This window comes from Pezoporus occidentalis, unplaced genomic scaffold, assembly GCF_034315485.1.
Source record: "Pezoporus occidentalis ecotype Australia unplaced genomic scaffold, CSIRO_AGI_Poc_V1 ctg22, whole genome shotgun sequence".
NCBI classification, from domain to species: Eukaryota; Metazoa; Chordata; class Aves; order Psittaciformes; family Psittacidae; genus Pezoporus; species Pezoporus occidentalis.
Genome location: NW_026914072.1, coordinates 5,257,216 through 5,281,682, shown reverse-complemented (window position 1 = coordinate 5,281,682; position 24,467 = coordinate 5,257,216). Strand labels below are relative to the sequence as shown.

Sequence of the window (24,467 nt, the reverse complement as noted above, 5' to 3'; positions counted from 1 at the left end):
CACTTTAAGACTTAATATTTGACAGTTGGGGTTTGTTTTGTTTTGTGTTTGTTTTTTTTTAACTGGCCTTAAATGTCTAATTTAAAACCCCAAATGTATTAACTTATTAACTCTTTGCCACACACATACATAAGATTTAGCTAAAATGCAAAGGGTTCATTTCACTACTGGCAAGTTACATTAAATCTTCCACCTATGATACTCTGCTCTGATGGAGCCATGCACTCCTTTGTTGTAAATTAGGAATCTTACTTGCACATAGCTTGCTTTACATAGTTAATGTGTGAAATCAACTGATAGTTAATTAAGCCAACTCATATATGTCTCTTCCGAGTCACTATGTCACTGATAACTCATCCCACATTTGGTATCATTTTTTGGCAGTTTTTCTGGGATATTAGCGGAGGAGATAGCTGCAAGGTCTCTTTTCAATCCAGAGCAAAGAGAAGCTACATAGAAGAAGCTCGGAAACATTTAGAATACCCTACAATATAGTGATTAGGTTGGGAATTAAAATAACAAAACAATCTGGGCCTCTGCCTTTTTCAGCATGTACTTTCACTGCCAACTGAATTTCCACAGAAAGCTGTAGACAATACCACATGCTCTAGAAAGCTTGATGTTACCAAACTTATCAATCTTAGATTCATTGCTTCAAGAGATGGAGCACCTACTTTCTCAATAACAACTCCATTTAAACTTTAAGTAAGTGCTAAGCTTTCAAGTCTTGCAAAATCTAGGGCATTTCTGTGTATGTGCTAAAGATGCTTTTAGGTATTTTTGGTTCTTCAAAATGCAGCATTTGGGGAGTTGGAGCTTACAGGCAGCAGCTGGGAGGTTTTGTGTAGCAAATTGTAAGGGGTTTCTGTCCTTTATTGTACACCAAATATGAATGTGCTGATAAATTGTTTACTGGGGGGGTTTACTTGGCTTCCCCTTTCTAAAGGAGAATGTGTTGCCTAAGAGGGGTTGTGGGGTCTCCATGTGTGGAGATACTTAAAATCTAACTGGCTGTGATCCTGGGCAGCCTGCTGTAGCTGACCCTGCCTGTGCAGGAGGATTTGATCTTGAGAAATGCCTTCTGACCTCAGCCATTCCCTGATTTTGTGACAGGTACAGGTAAGCAGGTGTTCCCAATTCCAGCTTGTGGAGTTGTAGTTACAGACAGGCTTTTAAAAGGTTTTATCAAAACTAAATTTTGTTCCTAGTTCACATAATTGTTTGGGATGTGTGGAACTGCTGTTTTCAGTCATGCCTTAATTTCAAGAATGTGGCTTCACCTTTTACTTCTGGGTACAGCAGAACATTTTTCAGCTTATGCAGAGACATGGAAACTAAAGTTTTAGAGAACTGCATTTTTAATTGACTCTCTAGTAGGAACCAGACATGACTGCTGGGTATGTAAAACTAGTCATTGATCAGGAAGAAATAAGGATCTGTTGTTATCAGGGTTGAACATGTGCCATGTTTTCTTTATAGAAGATAATCTGACAAAAGAATGGCCACTACATGCACAGATTTCCCTTGAGGATATGTCCTGGAATGAAGGTACGAGTGCCTTAATACTTGTTCCCAGTGCCTTTCACTGTCACTGCAGAAGTATTTATTTTTTTTTCCTACATCTTATACCATCATTTTGTCTCTAAGTTCTACTGTTTTGTATTTTCTCAGCTTTTTAGCTGTTCTGTTCTCTATGATTACCTGAATTGGAACTTAAGTTTCTGTAGTACTTATTTTGCATTCCTCCTCTATTTCCCTGCCCCACTTGCAGTACCACTTTTCACTTAGCTCTTTCCTTGTTGTATAATTGAGTGGTTAGATTTCCAGATTCTTCTCAGATCTCTTGTGCATCTTTTGGCTCTTTCTATGACGGCAAAATTTCAGGTGTTTTCATACAGATTTTTTTTCTAAATATTTTCGTAATATCTGTGTGTTACTTCCCTCATGATACTCCAGCTTTTATCATTTAATTGCTTTTTAAATTAATGGCTGAGGGGGTTTGGTTTTGGGGATTTTTTGTGTTTGGTTTTGGGTTTTCTACCATTTCTTTAAGCAGTGAGGGGAAAATCCTGTCAGCTTTCCTTTCTTCTGTTTTACATCTGTTTTCTGGGCTAGCATTCTGGTTTGGAACCATCCTTGATCTGTTGTTATTTCTGACTAACAGCTCTATTTTTTTCTCTTAATATCTGTTTCACTGATGTGCACCTTTTTATTAATTGCTTTTGTAGAGAGACCACATTGACCCTGGCTGGCTGGTGTAAGAATACTTCACAGTCATTGAAACAGTTTAAGAGTAGATTTATCTTTTGAGCAATAAATGGTACCCCAGGTACCGATACCTACAATCCAGCAATGAGAGGTCATTTGTTATATTAAGATCAGCTTTGTGAAGAAAACCCAGAATAAATTCTTTATTCTTCTCAAGCACTAAAGGCTTTTTTGTTTTCTTTTTGGCAGATGAACAATGTTACACTCTCCCATGTCGATGTGGCGGGAAATACACTGTCTTCAAGAATGAAATCAAGGACGTATCTTTGGTTTGTTGTGACACATGTTCACTCGTAATCGAGATCCTTCAATGACTGTTTCCATCAAGCACATGAAGAGTTACAAATTTGTAAAAAGACTGGACAAATGGGGGACAGCATCTGCTAAAGGAATGTATGCTAAAGAAAAGGGGACAGGACAAGTTCAATTAGGCTTAAGAAAGGAAACATGCACATTAGCTAACATAGCTCTGCAGATATGAGGCTTGGTTTTCCTTCTGCAGCTAAAGAGCTAGTTAATAAAAACCTCCAGAACAGAACACTGAGTTCTGTACAACGGTAATATATCTCATGATCTAAAGGACATTTCTTTCCTAGTAAACAATGGAGTAGCTTCTTTCAGTCTCAGTCTGTATCAACTCTAGCCCAGGTCCCACCTCTTAGGTTAAATCCTTTTAACAGCTCAGATGACAAAATTTAATTAGCACCCATAGATGTGAGAATGCTTTGAACATAATAAAAAGTAAGGTGCATTAATGGGAACATTTTCTATTTCCATATTAAATATTTAACTTCAGTATGGAAGTCCTCAGAAGGACTTGAGCCTTGGAAAGAGGTGGCAGAGACTTGCAGGTCAGGCAGGCTGATTCTCTTAGTAATACGTAGCAGGTCCAGTGGCTGTGCACATCTGACAGTGCATCTGCACTGGCTTTCCAGCTTGGAGAAGGAGCAAGTTTTGAACTCACTGTCTCCATCTTGAACAAATGCAGCCTTCATTCCTTAGGTAAAAAATAAAGAGGAAGCCGGGCTCTGACCCCTACAAGGCACACAGGCCTCTGGGTAACTAAACCCTACAAAACTCCTGTGAGCAGATCCAGAACCCCCACCATTACTGTTTTCAGTCCTAATCCTAGCAGACCACACTACTTCCTACTGTAGGCACAGCCTATGTGCAGCTCTGGGTGCATTGTGCCTTTTTCATCCCTTGTTAACAGTCAGTGCTAACCTTGGCTTGCAGCAAAACCCAAATCTTTCTAATAAATTCAAGCACTTACTGTAAACAGCCAGAGGAAATGGTAAGAGGCAGGTTTTGTTGATGACAGCAGTGTATCATTCCCACTTTCGTTAGATGTAATCTCAGAAAGAGACCTCCTTATCAAGTCATACTTGTGTTTATTCTAAACAAAAACAGTTCCATTAATTTTAGTAGAAAATACTAGGAAAGCTGGCAGTAGTCACTTAAATCTTTTAATCATCCAGAAATCTATGGCCATTGGGGCTTGCACGTAGAAATCCGAAGTCATTCAGAGGCCATATCTGTGAAATAAAATACAGTTACAAGAAATTTTAATCACAACTCAAAAGTTCAGTTCAATGTTGTAATCATTTTATTAACTATAATTTTTCAGCTTTTTGGGTGATGGTATGTGAACTTCTCTCACCTGCATGTTTCCTTTCCTAGAAGCGACAAATGCTGTATATCAGGAGGAATCATCATTCCATGGCAGCCATAGACAACACTAATTTATTCACAGTGTGCTTTACTGGGGCCTCACAAATTACAATATTCTTTCCAGTCTTTGAAATAAATACATTCCTAGAATGTCTTTTGAATTCAAAGTTTTCTACCTTGTAAACCTCTTAACTTAAAAGACAGAGTATGTATTTTGATCCATCTAGGAGAAGGATACCACAAAGGTTACCTCTGGATGGGCATTTGGACTACAAACACCAGACCCTGGAATAAAATTCCACAGACTTGTAGATAAGCTTATCCCATACAAAAAGGTATAAAGGGGTGGAGTGCCTGACACCATCAGGGGCTCTTCAACCAGGGGGGGCTCCTCTGAGAAGGGGACTGCTATGTAAAAAAGGAGCACAAATCATGACAAAGTATAAGTGTCAGAAAATGATGCTCACCAGCAAGAGAAAAACCTTCTCTTCAGAAATTACCTGTATAGCTGTTCATACACCTGAACGTTCCCAGGAGTACTGTGCTCTTAACATTCACTAATTACATGTTGGCTGGTCTTGGATACAAAACAAAAGAAAATAATAGGGAATCAAGGACATTCTTTTATGCTTTGTCCTTTGTCTCCCTTGACTGTGTCTCCTCGCAACACTTGTTTCAAAGGTGGCACAAGGGGATAGCAGGAAGAAGGGAAAGAGATGATGCTGAAGAATGAATGCCCTCAGTGACTCTAGTCCCATAAAAATCACACAGCCACTGCTCAACATGAAGTGATCTAGACAGAGAAAGAACTCTTTAACGGAGTTCATGGAACAGCCACAGTACAGAAGGAGCCTTAGATTTGTTTTAAGTATTGTTTTGACAATTTCATTTCAAATTCATACAGTAATCTTAGTGGTAGAGTTAGAACAGAAATGATGCTTTATCTAGTCTGCACGCAGGAGAGAATGTGAGAAACAGTACTAGTGGTTGGAAATAAGATGGAACAAGCCTCTTCTGTGAAACAAAGACATGCTGCTGTGTGTAGTAATTTGCAAGTCCAAGTTATAACAGAAGTTGACTGTGGCTTATTTGTTCAAACTGGCTAGTCCAATTAGCAGTTATTTCCCCTTGCCTTCGTTGGTTTGGCCTACATGTATTTGATCTGATAGATGGGGGATGAATGGGGGTAACTAGCTCTTTTGAAGATACACGACAGGTCCATTTTAGACATGGAGCCTAAGCCCAGGGAATGCACCAGATCTCCTACCTAGGGGAGGATGAAGCTCGAATTCTGTCACTGTGGGACTCCCTCAGCCTCTACTGAATCTGCAGCAGCCTTTTCATGGAATTAGCTAACCTCTCAGAGCGGCATGGAGAAAAAGGGGCAAATATAATTAAATGTCATTAGTTCTGATTGGGTTAAACACTGTTGCAGCCAGCATTGGTGCGCATCTTAGGTCTGAACTTCACTGGTAAGCCACACAGAGTATTACCATTTATGTTTTGCCAAGAATAGGATGCCTGAACAAGCCTGGTATAAGCTTACTCTCTTCTGTCGAAATCCATGACTTCCAAATAGATTTGGGTTTTTGCATACATTACTGAAAACATAACTTAGCATCGAAAGCCACTGTTACTATCTTCTCCTCCAGAATGCACTTTAAGATGAAGTCACATAAGCTTCCATTCTGGAGGCAGTAAAAGATTTTACATGAAGGAGAAGCTAAACACCTAGCAGACTACATTAAAAACACATGTAGGTTTCTTGGCCAGTGGTCTCGTTAGCTTCCACCAGGCAGACTGGCTGTGTTCTGCTGCCTTTCAATGTAATGTTCAGCAGCAAGACATAAGAGCAAGATCATTGTATTCTAATGTGAATTACCATCAACAATCCAAATTATAAACACTCATCTGGAGAACAAACTCATTTTTGCTTTTGTTAGGCACCATATACTTAAATCTCATTAAAATGTTAATAATCACTACTCTGTGCACTGTCATAAAATAGCTGCTATAAAATTTGCTTAATTATTTTGATTAAGTATCAAGTGATTGTGTACTATCTTTTTAAACAGACAATATTCTAGAGTCCTAAAGCACTTCTTCAGTATGGAATATCTGCGTGTAAGTTCCACTCATTTTACAGAGTTTGCTGTGTGCTAAAATTCAGGGTTCAGTCTCATCAGTCACTTCACTCAAGTCTCAAAATTACAGCTGTCCACAGACACAGGTTCTTAAGAAATAATTTGCTAACAGTCCCCTTAAAGTAGTAACCAGTTGGTTTTTTCCATACTAGTGTATAGTCGGAAACTTTTTTTTCAGTTGGATTATTAATACCACATTTTCATAAAGAGGGCCATCAGCATATTAGCATCATTTGTATTTTAGCAGTTAGCAATCCAAGCTAAAACCTGGGTCACACAAATAGCCATATTAGAATCAGTGTTCTTCCTCTGGTGTACAAGGTTAAGGCAAACAATATAGATTACGAACAGAGAGCACTCAATAAACACTAGGGAAGAACTCAAGGCAACTGCTATCCAGACAGAACAGAGATCAGACAGAACTTGGTGGTGGTGCTGAACAGGACATGTTATTTGAGGTTTAGTAAACAATTAGTGAGGTTATTTTGAAAACTTTCAAGTTTTGTTCATTAAAACTGTAAATTAAATCTATAAATATTAAATTGCATGTAATACAGCTGTGCTGAATTATGTGTTTGTGGCTGTGTTTCAATATATGGAGAAGAGTTTTCAAACCCTTATTCTAAATGGCACCATTTTAAAGCTAGCTTTCTAAAAGCTGGTGCATAAGTCTATAATACAAACTCCCTTTTTCATTAGATTAAACTTTTTATGGAGAGGAAATTGTGTTAGTTTCTTCTTTTTGGTAAATGAGAAAAATTAATAGGGCAGATAATATGAAAAAATAATTTAGTGTGAAGTAAAGCTGTAGAACTGTTGAAACGGAGGAGAAACTGTGGAGGTTTAGACAATCCAATTTTAATTCAGAGCTTTTTTTTTCTTAAATACAAATGTGGTGGACAATTATGGTGGCAGAGATTTGACTTTACTGTTAAGGGTCTTTCACAGATTTAGTTTAAGTAGCAGCAAGGCTAGTCTACCTGTCTAAAGTGTATGAAGGATAACCTTACCCTCCATTTTGTATTTTGAACTATGCTTTCCAAATTATAGCAGTGAAATATGGAGCTGCCCTTTCCTACCATTTTGCAAAGGCAAGGATTGAATTAAGGTTGGAATGTACATCTGTGCAGTAGGGTATATGGGGGGAGGAGATTATGGGTGTGTTTTTATCAGGTTTGGATGTGCTTGCAAAACAACTCATCTATTTTCAGAGGCAGTTTCAGCTCAAAGAGTGCTGCTCAGAAAAACCCCCACTGCCACTGAATTATCCTTTACAGCAAGTGGCCACTGTGCTCAAGCTTTCCTTCACATTTCTTTGGCCAGCCAGTTAGGGAGGTAAGTTTTAAATACCTAATAGGAACTACAAATGCAACTGTTTTTAGATACTATAAATATACATACCTTAAACCAAATGCGTCCTCTTATCAGTCCATAAGGAACAGGTCCATAGCACCTGGAATCTGTAGAATTCCTGAGATTATCACCTTCTAACCAAACATGTCCTTTAGGCACCTATGATTAAGCAAGATTGCAATGTAAAAAGATAGAACAGAATGGTGTTGAGCACAGTTTGCCTTACAATGTATTTTCTGATTTCTGTGTTCTGTATTTCATGACTGTATAAGGAACTAGTTTTTTATTGAATCTATTAAGACACAGTGCCAGATCTGGAGGGTGGAGTGCTCCAAAGTATCTGTTTTATCATGTGCTCAAAAACCAATGGTTTGCAACAAAAAATCCAAAATGAAGATGTAAGAGGTTAGAGCAGTGTGACAGGGTCATTAATTTAATAGACTTCAAAAGAGGTCATTAGGATGTTGACTGAAAATCTGCCCTCCTGTCGCAGTAACAGCATGAACAGGGCAGCCACACACTCATCAACATCCTGGGGCCAGCACCAAGGCTAGACCTGTTAGTAGAGTCATGATGAACTAACTGGTAATTGATTGTGACATCAATTACGAATAATCTCATCATTTTATCGGAGTAGGCTTGTCAAAGTTCTAATTAAGATCACAGTTCATTCTATGTGCAGGCAGAATCCACAACACATTATATTGCAATAATGATGATCACAAAACAGCAAATCCCTTTTCATAATTTGAAAATTAATGATGGTGACCTTATACTATATGACAAAGACCTTTCATTGCCTATATATATGTTATACATTAACTATGTAACATACCACAGATTGATGGCAGTCACTGACTGACTCAATGACAGAGAAACATGAGAGTATAAAGCTTTCATATATGAAAAAGTTGTTAGAGTCTTAAACTAAGATTTCCTCTTTAATTAATAACCCCTTACAAGTGACCAAATAAAATAGTAATTATTTTTCTAATCTGTTTTTGTTTCTAAAATTCTAAATTGGGCTGAAAATTTAAAAGTAGCAACATTTTCCCAAGGTAGGTAATATTTAAAATGGACTTCCGGTTAACATACATTTTTCCAAAACCACGTACTTGAAACATTACTATGCCCATAATTCAGAGAAAAAAATGTGGAAACAAAAAAGCAAATAAAACTCAAAGTTTGAGCAGTATAAACATGAATGGTTTAGAAATAAGCCACATGGACTTGTAAATACCATAGTCTACATAGACAGAATTCCAAGGATAATAGATAAATTAAAATAAATAAAATAAAAGTAAAACTAAAATAAAATACCACTCCAGTAGTGAAGTTTGGCTGTAAACCATTAAGAATAAAAACAGGCTCCCCAGAAAACCATTTGAGGAGAATGCAGCTGCAGTGTAATTGTTTGTACTTGCAGGTATTTGGCCAGGTAATGCTTTCGGGAACCTTGTCTTTAAATGAGCCTTTTAGGCTTTTGCTTAGTGATGCTCCTACCCATCTGTTACCATGCTAGGATGGTAAGAGATCACATCACCCTGGAGTCCCTTTGTTGAGCTGTAGCAAGTGTACAAGCTGCAGATTAAGACCCAATAGTTTGTCTCTTGACAGTTCCAAAGAGAGGTACTCATGGTGGAAAGCACATGCAAGCCTGTCCATCTTCTCCCAGAAACCCCCTGAATTTCTCTGGTATCCAGGAGAGGGGTTTCAGTATGTCAGAGGGCACACATCCCTGCCTCAACATTTTAGAATCTCTATGTATGACCAGCACTATGCCCAAAACCCTTTTGAAACCTACTGATACTGTTTCTTTCCACAGGCTCCTGTATAAAGGAGGGGTGCCTTGTTTGTTTTAAACTGATCTGTTTGTTTTGTCAAGGTCCTCTGCTTCTTGTTTTTCCCAGTCCTTCAGTACAGGCATTCCACATTGGGCCACCTTTCTTTTTTGTAGGCTTATCAGATTGCTAATGTGTGCACAGAAGAGCATCCTCTGGGAAGACCAGCTGATTTCGGGGAGATGACTTTTGGGCCTCCTCCTACTCAAGCAGCTTTGCAAACAAAATAACCAGCCAAAAGTCAATTTAAAATAAATAATTTTTAAAATAGTTCAGTCACATGTGAACATAGGGTTTTGACATGTCTCTGTTAGAGAATGCGCTGCCATTCTATATTCTTCAGTGTGTGGTATACAGTTGATTTCAAATGTCCAGCAGCTACTGTTAGGTTTGTTGGATATTATTTGCATTGTACCCAGTGCAATAGGTGTGTATTAAAACATAAAGCAGCATTCTGACCTTTCTGTTGCAAACTCTCCAGCATCTACCAAAATTACAAACCATGCATCAAACTACTGTTATTTTGAAAGACTATCTCAGCAAATATACCAAAAGGAGAAGCATAAATTACCATGAAAGGAAGACATATTTTTTTTTTCAGTGAAATAAAAAAGCAAACACACATTAATATTTCATGTTTCCGAAAAAGCCTTGTGTCTTGCCATGTGCTGCTGTTTCACACACAGGACACAATCAGCTCCCCTTCTACTTTACTGGTTCCCATGCTTTCTCACCCTCCCCAGTTCTGGGCAGAAGGTGAAGCTCATCTCTTATTACGTGAAATAAGGACCCACTCTTAACATAAGTATATCCAAACACTTCTAAACCTCCCCATCATTGTTACATGCTCCATAAGTGTAAAAGAATAAAATCAATTGCTTTTGCCTGCTGTGGCTATCACTTCCAATATGACTAATAATTACTTGCCTAGACAAGACGTTCATAGATTGCATTCCAAATGCAACATTTGCAATAAAGTATAAACCTATATCCTGAAATTCACCACTTACAGTAACTTCTGTAGTTCTCCATGGAAGGTATGACGGGACCCTATACCTCTAAATTTGTCCTAAAGAGTACTGTCACAATGTATAATTCATCTAGAGATAATACAGTATAATACCTTTGTATGGTGCCTGTCCATGATCTAAGCACTTCACTACAACCTAAAAATAAGACAAGTAATAAAAATAAGATGAATTAGATGAAAATGTAAACCAAATACCAGTGACAAGCCATAATCATTGATTATAAAAAAAAAATGTTTACACCACTTTGAAATAAACACTAAAGCCAGAATCCTTCAAGGCTTTATGCACCAAACTGTGTCTGGACCACATCACTGATTTCAGTAGGATTACTCACATTGAACCAAATTAACTTTGAGTATCAACCTTTGCAAAGTCAAGACCCAGTCCAAAATGCCTTAAAGCCATACAAGCACAGAAGTCGGGAATAATATCAATTTTTAACCAAAGGAAAAAAAAATGTGGAAAACTTGTATATTATAGTAAGAGTATATTAATTACATACCGACAGGCTGCTATTGCCAGAAAAACCCCAAGCAATGGGAAAGCCACCTCCTTGACAATACACAACACTGCATTTTGGTACCTACAGGCCACAGACCTCTCAAACCAAGTTAATTGTATCTAAAAAGTACAACTGAAATCATAGTTCCTATTACTACACTCCAAATGATTGTGATGACAAAAAACATTGACAAGAGTGCCAAAATCATTTACCTTGGGCTGGGCAGCATTTCTGCTCCCCCTCACACACAGACCACAACTAAGATGTGAAAGCCTCACAAGCCCAACGACTGAACTGTCACATAACTAACTAGTGGCTCACCTGCAAAACCAGCAGTGCCAAAGCAGCATGGGTGCACATGAAAACATTCTGCCTCTGACTGCCTGCAGACTGCTCTCTTTGCCTCTGCAACCACTGTGCCTCTGGTTTTGTGCAGATTATCTGAGGATTTACTTCCAAGGAACATCAGTTCTCAGGCAGAACCGGTTATCTGAGGTGCAGCTCATATGCATGAGAATACAGGACACTGATCAGACACACGACGGTTCTCCCTTCCAAGGCTCTGAGGGCTCTAGTACAGGAGCAGACAGACCAGAAGAGCAAGATTATAATTTAGAACAACTCAACCCATAGCAGTAGTTTATTCTCTTTCAGATCAGATAGATAAAAAAAGCATCTTTCACTGACAAACTGGCTAAAGTTGCAAGGCTGTTGCATTTACTCAATGGCAGTTAAAGCAGCAAAACTGAAGTACAGGTCAGGCGTTTCATACATACTTACTAGCATAAAACATTAATTTACATAAATGGCCAGGGAGAAGTCAACAAAGAATCATATACTTTTGGTCTTTTTACATGCCACCAAACTTCAAGTAATCTCGCTAACTTCAAAACCAAGAGATGAGATGCTTCTACTGCATTAATTGGCACACTAGAAAACTAATATACTGCAAATAAAACTATTAGATTATCTGTCTCAAAAGTACCTCAAACTAAATGAAAACAGGCTTCTATGATTTAGGTTGAGTTTTGGCTTTTGGTTGGATTTGGTTTGGGATTATTTTAGGTTTGTGATTTTGGGGGACACAGGTACTAAAGATGGAGAAACAGGGATTTTTAATAAATAAGTGGAAAACTATAAACATGAATCTATCCATTCAGAATTCTAAGCAGCCTGTGTTTGTCAGAGAACATCAGCTTGTACAATCAGCTGGGAATAGATGAAGTTTGAACTTTCATAAGGTCACAGGTATTCACATCACCTCCAGCAATATCAAAGTTTCAAACTTAAGAAGAACTTTAAATCATTCCCATCTTTTCTTTTCAGTTCAGAGGCTTCCTTCTTGAGCTACGATAAGAACTAATCTCAGTGCTGGACAAAAGAATAAAGTCTGCAAGTTCTCATCTATCCCTACTAAGGTCTATTTAAGTGCCTCCTACTTTGGTACAAGCAACAAATGTAATTGCTTCATGGCCTGCGGGTGTTCAGTTAACAAAAGAAGCTTTTGTGAATAAACCACAGGTGTTACCGTTCTTGATTAAAGTGAAATATGATGAAAGAATCTACAATATCAAATGACAAATTTACTAAATACAGATTAAATTGCCTTATTTAAGTAAATTGCATCTAGTTAGGATAAAATATACACCATAGAAATGCAGGAGTTTATCACTCTATGCTTAAAGTCTCAAATTGTTCCTTAATCCTTTATTTATTAATTCAGAACCAAGAGTGAATAATGCTTAACAGATACTCCTTTTTAATGATCCAGTTGCTGAAGCCACCATTTCTATAGGCTTATCACTAACGTTGTTCATATTAAGGTTACCACATATATAAAACCCAACAACTTTAATTATCTCAATACCTTCAAAATCAGCATAAACATTTACCTTTTTTTTTTTTGTGCTGGAAAAAAGCTATGAAATGGTAGCAGCCACACTGGAACTTTAACAGTATAGCAGATCTTTAATCAACATCTCTTATGTATCACTAAGAGGCTGAATTATCTAGAATTTAATACTTTTTGAAAGAATATAACAGAATCCATTTACCTTAAATTCACAGGTACTTCCAAACAGTTTAGCATCTTCTTTTTCTGTATTAAGCAGTTAACACTGCCTATGAATAAGATATAATGTACTTGGCCCAGCTTGTCTGAATACATGTATTAAAAATAATACATTATGACCTTGGTCCAGATTATTATGAGAAGAGATGACAATGAAATATTAACAGGCTTAAATTTACTGTGATTAAATATTTTTTAATCCATTTTCTATTTTAAGTCATTGGTTGTTTTAATAGAAAAGTTATAGAAAGGTAAGATGTGAAGACTTGTCTGTCTTCAAGTTTTGAAATGAATTACTATTAAAATCATGGAACCTTCAGTGGTAGCAGTGTTAACTCATACTACAAGGAAACAACAGTATATTGTCTTAGATTTGAATTTGTAAGACAGTTTATCATGCAGGCCTATCAGAGGAGTCCTGTTCTACAGTAACAATTTGGGGAAGCTGTGACAGCAATCTCTCAAAGCGTTACTGGTTATTTGAATATAGTTTGGAACTTACTTGGAATGTAAAAGGTGTGATCAGTGCAGCCACTGCTTTATGGGAAAGCTCCCCGAATTCTCACATCAGAAATATCTGTGCCAGTCAAATGACAAAAAGATATCCTTTCTCTCAGTATCACTTTCTGGCTGCTGGAAAAGTTTCCAACTGTGTGAGGTAACAATTCAAACACCTGCATACGTTGTCTACTTGACTTCTATAAATACTCTAATTTAATATTCAGATCTAGAGCATATTATTAAATATGCTGATGTGAATCAACGTGAAAAGCTGCATATCCAAGTTTTAAAATCTCTAGCTGCAACCCTAAATTAAAATTGCTACCCATCATTTCTTTTCTAAAATTATTATCAGTTAAAATTAATTTAAAATTAATAGTTACTAAACACTACAACCAAATATTAATGTCATGGAGAATAATGCACAGAATATGCACACTTTGCACAACCTCTTTCTCTGCATTAAAACAATGGTTCTCTTTTGAAAACAAAGTCACTTTGCTTTAAATAGTGAAAAATTACTTAAGCTTTTTAATCCACAACGGTTTTGAATTTCTCATATTTTATAGATGCTCACAGGCCAAAACTTTCAAAAACAAATCTCCAAGCTACACTTACGATCTCCTGAAAAAAAATCACAATGTTTCTGTGATTCATCAGTACGGATTATTACCAGCTTTCTTGATCTATAGAAGATCGGTATTTTTTAAGAAAATATTGACGATAAATCCAGCAAAGATTATGTAGCAGTCTGCATAGACTTCTCTTATAGCAACCATTAAGAAGGATTTCATTCTTCTTTTCTCCAGAAAACATGCATGTAACAGGGCATCCAAAATACAAAACATGTGCAGGTTCAAACCCAAACTAGAACTTACTGGTTAGAACACAAAACCTGTTACCATCTTTGGTAGGCTCTGGACAAAGACCAGTCCACTTGAGAAGAAGAAACCCTGGAAATATCGGGGAGTAGACTGATAAACTTTGTGTTTCGTTACGCTGGAATAATTTAGTTTTGACATGTCAGAATTTTGATTTAAATTACGTCTCAGAAAATTCAAGAATGGCTTTAGTCATGAACTCTGTACTGGGATGTAGAAGGATCTGCAAACTAAACAAATACACCAACTCAGTTCTCCTTTCCCAACATACATGTAGCATACCTGCTGGTTAAAATTATGGCATAACTTTCTCTCAAACCTCTAGAACACTTGAACTAAGGAGAAGAAGAAAGATTAAGACACTCTCTTTCTACTGACTAGCAACTATTAAAACTTAGATGACTGAAGTACTAAACCATGAGTGTAAATGCACTATTAAGACACAAAAGAAAAAGAACTAGTGTTCTGAGAATGTAATTTTTGATTGCTATTTAGGATATTGTAAAGAGACTGTCCAATGATACTGAGCACTCTGAAGTATCAAACCACTTTTCAGTATCCAAAATCTGTAATACTGTCTAGTGATGAAGATATTGTGTTGTCTACATTAACATTATGTTATTCTTGGTACCTAGTATTCTTACTGCATTTGACAAGGACTGTTCAAGAGTTAATAGCGCTGCGTAAGACCCCTTTCTTTGGTCTGCAAACACAGTAAGATGCATTATCTTTGGAGTTGTGTTAGCTCTAGAGTTAACCACAGGATGAAGAGATGCCATCTCCGCAATGAACCTCCTTTTAGCACAAGGTAAACATACTTCCCCCACATCAGCCAGTCGCACAGCATTAGCTCTGCAGTGTGATTGATTGCCAGCAGAGTGTTGCTGAGATATGGATTTGTATCTCAGCTTTTTATCACCATGACTTGCAAAAGGCAGTTCCTTATTTACAGACTCTAGCTGTATTAAGTGACATTATTAGGTCCTACTTTTGTGTAAGTGACACAAAGACTTAGCATATTGGTGGTTTATGACATACAAGCTGTTTTAATCTGATGATTTACCCCTCACTTTTTCAATTTGTAAATAGGAGCTGCAGCACAAGAACATATGGTACTAAAGAAATTAAAGCTAAGGTAAATGGCATTAAAACAAATTCAAATAGAACAATAGGATACTCAATCTGAATTATAAATCTGAATCTGTATTACTAAGACTTTTAAGAACAGGAAATAAAAACCTAAATGTGAAAATTGACCTTTCTGTTGTTATTTTGAAAGACCATTTCAGGGGTTTACTGTGATTGAGTAATTTCCTTATTAACACTCATTACTTACATCTTACAGTTAAACGAATACATCAGTAAAGATATTTTTAATAATTACGTCTGAATACCACATTACTAAAAATTAGTCGTTTACTTTTTTAACTTTGGGGTTCACAGTACATTGCTTCTGATACAGTAAAACTATGTTATGCATTCTTAAATGTTTATTAAACATATTTGCTTATATCTATAAACACCGTAATTGAGCACAAACCCAAAAAGGAGCCCAGGATAACTGCCAGCCCAATGCTCATATTCCATACCAAGTATCAGTTGAAATTGAAAGAAAGATTAAGTTTCATAACTTTGTGACAGCTTACTCAAAGAAGGGATTTCATTATACTTTTCATGTAAATAGGAACATTTCTCTCATGATTATTCTGCAGATAAGCTCCAGTCTCTAGCACATGACAATAAGGGGTCCAAAGTAAAGACATTCCTTCTGTAATTAAATTTAAATTTAAGCATATGCTTAATTTATATCAATCAATTTGATATGTGGGATTAGTTCCATCAGCTTGTAATTGATGAACTTCATCAAAGACAGTTTTTTGGTACAGCCTTACACTTAGTGAACTCAGACAAAAATAATTTTTCTCATATGCTGTACTTCTTCAGCTAAGTATAGTGGCAAAAGTATTTTTATACCACTATAAAGACTTTCATGTAACTGCTAATGCTATACTGCATTGCTGCTTAAGTGAAACATCTCTTTTGAGAACAACTTGTTCAGTTTATGTATGCTTTTATTTTTCACTTTTATTACAGCTTGGAAGGCTGGTTCATTGTGGGTTTTGTCTGTTTGGTTGGTTTTTAATCTACTTGGTTGTTTGCAGTATCTCATCTGTGTAATTTCACAAAAAAATTGTAGAGTTCTTCATTCTCCTCTCTATATATAAGGCATCATAAGAAGCACAGTCATGAATGAAACAGGATTGGAAACAAGATCTGATTTTAGCATTCTCTTAGGCTTCAGAAGAATCACATACGATAGTGCTTCTGAACAAAAAAAAATCCCTAACTTAAAATCTGTAAAATATGCCTGCACTGACGTGTCAATGTAGCCTAAGCACAATTCCTACTAACATGTCTGTAAAGATTCTCCTTCTGGGGTGAGAAGCAGCTGCTTAGAAATGGTTTCACTCTCAGCTACTTAGGTAGGAATGAAGCAGAAATTTGAACTACCTAAGTGGTAATATTTCTGACAGCTGATGTTTTGTATTTACTGTACTGTACTAAGTTTGTAAACATGAGAGTAACTCCCTGGTGTCTCAAACTACCTCAAACTAAGTTTGCAAACATGAGAGTATCACTCCCCTAAACAGGACACAAGTCAGTCAAGGAAATCCGAGCAGTTCACTGTAGTAAGAACAACCCATCCTCTGACCTTCCAGACTCTGGAGTCGCTGACTCCAGAGGCAAGTATGACTCAGAGATTTCTCATCTGTGAGATCCTAGCCAAGGCCTTTCCTCAGTTTCAACAACCTTTCTTTCAAAAACCCAACTCATGTTAGTTTTTATCAAGAAAGTTGCAACAAAACAAACAGCCAGTTCTCTATGCATCAGCTGCTGCTATTTGCTTTAGACAATCTTGCGTTCGAATTAACAGAAAAAGTGCATAGTGCACTGACTGACTAAAACAAGGAATCTGAGTAGGCAATTACCTTTTTCCCGCTCTGACAAAACCCATTTACTTAGTGAATAATCCAGCATCAGTTATGAGCACAAAGTGCAGATACCTATGTTGAGAATATACTCTTTACTCTGTAAAGGAAGTGCCTCCTGAACAGATGGAAGGATATACCTCTTCAACTACCAGTAAAGACAGGTATGCACTAACAGATGAAACGATTCCATTTAGCGCGTTTCTCCCCCTAGATACAAGTAACAACGTAAGAACTAAGAAAGCTTGCATGTCACTTGGCTGTATTTCTGGACATTAGCCTTTATTTAAAACATACACAGGAAAAAAGGACATGGACTCTGCATTCCTCATCCTCTCACACATTCTGTATTAAACTTGCAGAAGAAATCTTGCACCTAGAGTAGAAACTGTTCTGCTGGATGTTCATTTGATCCCCTCAGGGTTTCCAGAAAGGCTGACATGTATTGTATCTGTCAAGTATAAATCTTTCCTAAACTTCCTTTTCAGGACTTTTCAGTTGGGGCTGTTCAGCCTGGAGAAGAGAAGGCTGAGTGGAGACCTCATAGCAGCCTTCCAGTAGCTGAAAGGGGACTATAACAACGCTGGGGAGAGACTCTTCATTAGGGACTGTAGTGATAGGACAAGAGGTAATGGGTTAAAACTTAGGGGAAGTTTAGATTGCCTATAAGGAAGAAGTTCTTTACTGTAAGGGTGGTGAGGCACTGGAGTGGTTTGCCCAGGGAAGTTGTGAATGCTCCATCCCTGGTGGAGTTCAAGGCCAGGTTGGACAGAGCCTTGGGTGACATGGTTTAGAGTGAGGTGTCCCTGCCCATGGCAGAGGATTTGGAACTAGATGATCTTAAGGTCCTTTCCAACGGTAAGTATTCTATGATTCTATGACTAAGACAAGTGAGGAATGAGATGGTCAAGGAAACTCAGTTTGTGTACACAGAATTCAGGTTTACCATTTCAGGTCATTCTGCTCTAGAAGTTCATATTTCAACTAAATTAGTACTTCCGTGAGAGCTAGAAAATGTCTTCAATTTGGTAAGAAAGGTGGGTTAGGGTTCTTTGGGGGGAGGTGGGTTTGTTGTTTGGTTTTTTTTTCATTTTGGGTTGTTCTGTTTTTTTTTTTTGGGGGGGGGGGTGTGCTCCCCTGGTTAAAAGGTTAACACAATTGGATTTATGGAAAAACTAAGCACTGTGCTCCTCTTCAAAACATAATGGAGAATTAGTTCCTTCTTTCTGCCCATGAGTGATGTAAGTGTAAACATGAGCTCTAACAGTGCTGGCACTTGGTCAGAAGGCAGGTTAGAGCCAGGTGCCTGAAATGTCTTGCCTCAATACTTGAGCAGAAAAAACAAATTCAACCCTCAGAACAGGCTATGAATCGTTTCCTTGCTTTCTGGTCCTAGGTCGTGACTAAAATCCAGACACTGAATCTAGACAGAATGTTGACAAGAGAATTTCATCACTGATTTTAGTAAGGACAGACACCAGCTCCTTAATAGCAATGAAGCCGTAAAGACAGCCAGCTGTTACAGGATCTGTCACAAACAGTAGCTGGCTGCAATGAGTGTTCCATAAAATTCTCTACCTTCACAGCACAGGACTTCAGCTATGGACCAGATGCTAATTCTTTTTACTCTAATTGTAAGGATGAAGTGGATCTAAAAGAAAGATATTCTGTTGCCTTTTCAAGATTCAGAACACACATGCAAAGTCTGATATCTCCATAAGGTGCTGAACAGAGGTAATGGTCAAACATGCTTTGGGGAAAAAACACCTACATTTTTCTGTGATCATGATTTCTGGTGATTTTTCTAATGATGGCCTAAAAAGAAGCTGCTGAAAACATTTTGTCACAAATCTTAGCAAACTTCTGTTAAGTCTATCTGTGTAAAGACAAGTGAGCATTAAGAATATTCTTTCCTTTTTATTGTGTTACCTGACTTTTTGGACAAGTTAGGAAAATGACTACTTTTCCAACCATACTCAGAAAAAATGAAATATTGTTACACTGAAATACAGAGACACATTAAAGTCTAACTTCAAAAGCAAAATCCTCACAATTACTGCCGAGACAAAATCTTCGCGTAGTGTTTAAAAACACAGAAAGTTTTGTCTTAAGACCAATTCCTTGAGTCTGCCATTGGTACTGTGTAGGCAGAGGGTTTGAGAGTATTTGTCCAGAGAAGAAGGCCTAAGCGAAGGACAGAGCAAAACCATCATCTGCCTACACTTCCTAGAGAGACGAAAGACACTGAGAAAGACACCCTGCCATAAACAGTTTGCAAATCACCTTTTACTGTACATATACAAGAAAGAATAATTTATGACTGTCATACTTTATGATAATACTCAAATATTGCAAATCTTTTACGGACTACCAGGCCTACTTAAATAATCATTACTTTACAGAGCAAGAAACTAATACTTACATAGCTGTGACTCTTTAGGAAATCTGAAGGGTTGCTTGTGCAGACTTTATCCCCTTCCAAGCCAATTACTCTTTTACAGATATTTGATTTGGGGTCATTTGGGCTTTTCACAATTACAATGTCTCCTCTGAGAGGAAAAAAACAGAAACAAAAAACAAACAGAAGAACTCTAAGTACAAACTGTTTCACTGAATACATGTGTATACTCAAAAATTATTCATATATACATTAAAGATACTTCCTTCTGCTGAAAATTCATGTCTACAATTTTGATTTCCTCAGTTTTACTCTGGGTGTAATTTTGCACATAGTTTTTAAAGCACATTTGGAGAGATTTTTTTCTTACTTAGATCATATATGAAACATTTAAGACTAGATTTTAATCAACAATGCTCTAATTAAATGAATGCCACTTAACCCAATCCTGTTGCTACATAAATATGGAACAGAACAGATTTTATGTTCATAAATGTTACTGACCAAACATTAATCTTTGAGTGGAACTCCAAATATCTGAGTTTCTAAGAACTCATGTTACTTTTGCCTCCTGATTATATACATTAGATTGTACAGTGAAACAGACCCAAACAAAATGGGCAAGGGCCTTGAGCCCACTGTGCTTTACAGTAATAAAGGTGCATTTGGTCACTGTCCTAAAAACCCAGCTGAGTACAGCAATACCTATAGCTTGGTTTGCAAGTAAGACAAAACTGCTTAGGAAGGAGAAGTTACAGTCACACAATAGAACTGTTTAAGGGAAAAAAAAATAAAATCCATTTTTTGGACAATTGGCTATATCCAAAATGAATTCCAACAAGTTGTCTGATGGGCTATATGTGATGACCACCTTAACTTCCATCAGACACAGTGAGAGATTTATGAAAACTTACAATTCAGAAGCAGAGGCATGTATGAAAAATAAAGGACAGACAGAATGTGGTTATTGACAAGCTCTGGCAAATGGAATGTAAAGTCCAGTCTCAACAAAGGAGCATACTTTCGAATGCAATAAAAGTGGCGGCTAAGGTTCTCCGAAAAGACAATATCATAATTTTGAATGGTTGGTTCCATTGAAGGTCCAGAACACTGCAAATTAAAAATGAGACAAAAATTACTATTTCCAATTATTTTTAGGTAAAATACATTAACATTCAAATTCTTTGCTAATAGCAAGGTGTAATATAAAGATCAACTGAAAAAGTGAGGTCCTCCAAAGACCATCTGATACATTTAAAAGATGAGGACAGCTTCCAGAGCACCACTAAGTCTGTTACAGGTTTTTATGTGCTCAGGACCAGTCCTGAACTGCACTTGTGCTGGGGCCTCAGATTTTAATGTAGTACTCCAAGCGGGGTCTCACTAGAGCAGAGTAGGAAATGCTCTTGCTTCTAACTCTGGGCATATCTCTGGATGTTTTATGTTCCCTGCCTCTCCTCCCCAGGTCTAAACTAGCAGATACTGCTGCTAGACATAGTGGAGTTCGGATGTGAGCTGCTCTTGCAGCTTCTGTGACAGTCCCTTTTTACAGAGCCTGTAAAACTGAACAAAGCAGAGCTTCAAGTACTGCTCCTACTAATGTCTGCAGATTAGGTGCTGAAATAAATCTGTAGGGGCTTGGTGCTCCAAGCAGGGGGTTGGAACTGGATGAGCTTTAAGGTCCCTTCCAACCCAAACCAGTCTGTGAGTCTATGATTATTAGTGACTCCAGTCTCTCTGAAAGAATTTTTGCTCTCTGAAAAATGCTTAATCATAGTTTCCCATTTGCTTCAGTAATGCCTCAAGCAGTAGCTTAGCAAAAAATACAAATACCTAAAGTAGAAATAACTTTCATAAAGGCTGGACCTGCCTCAAAAAAAAAAAAAAAAAATTTATTAAACACGCTTTGGAAGTTTTAAAGAAAATTAAGAAACCTAAAATATTTGCATTACCACATATAACAGTATCCGTCTTACAGTTTTATTTTCTTTTAAATGTCACGAAAATGAAAAGTTACCACAACAATTCCTCCAAGGTACTCAAAGGCACAATGTGCTATGCAGCCATACTGCACAGTATACCCAAGAAACCGAAAGGTTTTTCCTAGGACATTTCGAAGCATGGTATAGTGTTATGTTGTTCAGCTGGTTCTGATCTACAGTAAAACAGAAGAATGTCATTCATTTGGTAACAAACAACCTAACATTTACAAAACTATCTTTTGTATCCCACAACTGACAGACAATATTTAACAAAACAAAAATAACAGTGAGTAAAACAAATAATCAGATGTATCTGAGAAGATTAATACAGTTTAAAGTCAAATGCCAACAAGAAGTTTTTAATTTCCTACACAGACCCATCCACGTGTACAATCAATGGACCCCTCTCACCAGCTTATTAATGAAATTCAGTTGAAGAGGACCTGAAACAAAAAACAACCTTTGCCAAACTACAGAAATTAATGGGAGAGAACAGTGTCAGTGCTCTCTGCTGACTCAGCTGGGATTCTTTTAGTCAAAACAGCAGACAGGCTTATCTGCCACGTGTCAAAACATGTGCAACAGTTCCAAAAAAATCCTCACCTCCACTAGGTTTGGCTGAATGTAATGCGAAAAGCTCTAATTGTACCTTTAAATGCAAGATTTCCTTTCCTGACTGGACCACGTACTGTAACACAGATGCAGTTATTTATTAAATAACACTCGATAGAGTTGTTTTAATCACATGAAGACGGTGCAACTCAAATCACTGTTTGCCTTCAAGCATTAGCATTTAAAACTGAAGACTCAACAGCAAAACAGAGAAGTATTAAACTATCTGAGGTGATTTGAAAGACATTTCACAATTGAAATTACATTCACAGTAAACGAGTAATCAAGTAATCAACCAAAACTTTAAAAGCAACCTGGCAATCAATCAAATGAAAAAAGGTGTTAAGAACTAAATAAAATTAAGAGAGTCCTGAATGGCTGCGTAAGTAAGACTATTCTAGGAAGGGAATACAACTGCAGACTCTGAAGGTTTCACAAACCCTTCATTTGACTAGACTTCCATTACCAAAATGCTTGGCATTAAAACCTTTTGTCCTCAGCTACAATACAGTGACACAAGTTCTGCAGCACATAAGACTATAAATACCTTGACTCCCCCACATATTTAAGTCAAACTCTGATTATTAGATGTAATTCCTGCAATACTAATCTGTTTCCTTACTCCAATTTTAAGATATTTATATATATATTTCTCTAAAGTGAAATACACACATACTGAGTATAACTGAAGCATTCTGCAAGAAATATGTCCCCCTTAAACTATCAACTTTATCATGAACTAAAACAACAGCACGATTTCCCTCATTTAAGATGCTTGCTAAATAAATCCAGTTAGGTAAAAATAAAAAAATTAAAAAAAAATATATAAAAAAAAGATGCTGTGTGCACAATATGCCCTTTTTAATAATGAAATACACACCCACCCCTTCTGTATTTCATGACATTTTGCTGTTTAAGTGCAGGAATTTAAAAGCGCATACCTTTACTTGCACAACACTCTCAGAAGTTAACTGGAACTTTGCCCAAATACAGTCAAAAGTGGCTTTTGTTCTTTGCATTTAGTACTTATTTATAAAGGAAAAAAAAAAAGAGAGAGAGAGATTGCAGTGTTCTGTACTCAGCTCACTTCCGTATTCCAAAAAAAATAACATAAAACATCTCCAGAATAAATCATGGATTGGTTAGGTTTGGAAAGGACTTTAAGATCATCTAGTTCCAACCCCCACGCCATAGGCATGAAACAAATCTGTAATTCGGCATCCTTCAGATTACCTAATAAACTTCACAGTAATGACCCCAAAATACAAAAGAAAACAAAAGTCTTGAAATGTTTCATTAGCACATGCAGTGCCCAGCATACTGCAGCGCACCATGTGAAAACTAAACCAGCTTCACCACAAGCAAAACGTTCTTTCAGCAGAATTTATTCTGGAGTACCAAAAGAGCGGGTGCTCTTCTCAACCCAGTAGGCTATGAAAAGCATAAACCAGCTCCTTGCTCTCAGCGCATGAAACACTGTGAGCCCAGAAACATATTCCAGGTGATAAAAGGAAGATGGAGTGACAACAAGTCAATCTGAATTGCACAGCTAGTGTGAATTAATAACCACAACTATCTTGAGAGAAGTCGATCATCAATACTTCTTAACAGTATCTGCCAGAAAGGCCACCTTGCATCGGTCCTTGGTTGAGGCAGACAAATACTGCACAATCATCCTGTATTTCAGGTCCATGCTACTCAGAAACCTTATATTAATGTATTTAGAGTACAGAATTCAGGCATCTGTGGATATTAAAAGGAATTGGAGAAACTTTGCATTACACTGACTAGAGGTAGGTAGTGTTGATTGTAGCAAATGGAATGGTAATAGACACGAGAGAAAATGTAAACTTCTCATGCCAACAGCTATAACTAATTTTTATTAAGAAATCAAAAACAATGGCTAGCTGTCTCTGAAAATAAGTTTCAGACTGATGGCAACTGATTTCCCCTTAGACTCCGGATGACATGTACCTCCCAATAGTTACAACTGAACACATTTGTTTCTCTCTGAGGTCTCCAAGTAACTCTGAATGAGGAGGGATAGATTTGTAAATAATTCAAGGAAACACAAGGTTCAGAGTGAGCTTTACCTACTGCTAGAGTGGTCATGGTATAAAAGTCACCATGACAACAGAACATGAATGAGTAGGTTTCAAATTTGGGACCAAAGAGGTCCCAGTTCTCTTAAAACTCTTAAGCTCCGAGATGTGCATGTCATC

At 37.2% G+C, this 24,467-nt stretch overlaps 2 protein-coding genes across 4 annotated transcripts in view; one reads left to right on the top strand and one right to left on the bottom strand.

Moving 5' to 3' along the window:
- The window catches only part of DNAJC24 (DnaJ heat shock protein family (Hsp40) member C24), a 34,747-nt gene extending 31,941 nt beyond the window's left edge, over positions 1 to 2,806 (top strand). For both annotated transcript variants that reach the window (XM_062620340.1, XM_062620339.1), the window contains exons 4-5: positions 1,480 to 1,548; positions 2,458 to 2,806. In XM_062620340.1, the coding sequence (XP_062476324.1) occupies positions 1,480 to 1,548; positions 2,458 to 2,582 (194 nt within the window). In that variant the 3' untranslated portion in view covers positions 2,583 to 2,806. The remainder of the gene's footprint in view (positions 1 to 1,479; positions 1,549 to 2,457) is intronic.
- A 912-nt stretch (positions 2,807 to 3,718) lies between these two features.
- The window catches only part of IMMP1L (inner mitochondrial membrane peptidase subunit 1), a 31,114-nt gene continuing 10,365 nt past the window's right edge, over positions 3,719 to 24,467 (bottom strand). Inside the window, exons 2-6 of one of the 2 annotated variants that reach the window (XM_062620337.1) lie at positions 21,669 to 21,806; positions 20,673 to 20,761; positions 19,676 to 19,802; positions 7,485 to 7,595; positions 3,719 to 3,803 (exon numbers count right to left, since the gene is read on the bottom strand). In XM_062620337.1, coding sequence (XP_062476321.1) covers positions 3,735 to 3,803; positions 7,485 to 7,595; positions 19,676 to 19,802; positions 20,673 to 20,761; positions 21,669 to 21,773 — 501 coding nt within the window. In that variant the 5' untranslated portion in view covers positions 21,774 to 21,806 and the 3' untranslated portion in view covers positions 3,719 to 3,734. Of the gene's footprint in view, positions 3,804 to 7,484; positions 7,596 to 19,150; positions 19,438 to 19,675; positions 19,803 to 20,672; positions 20,762 to 21,668; positions 21,807 to 24,467 lie in introns of those variants that run through there. The other variant, XM_062620338.1, reaches the window with a different exon arrangement.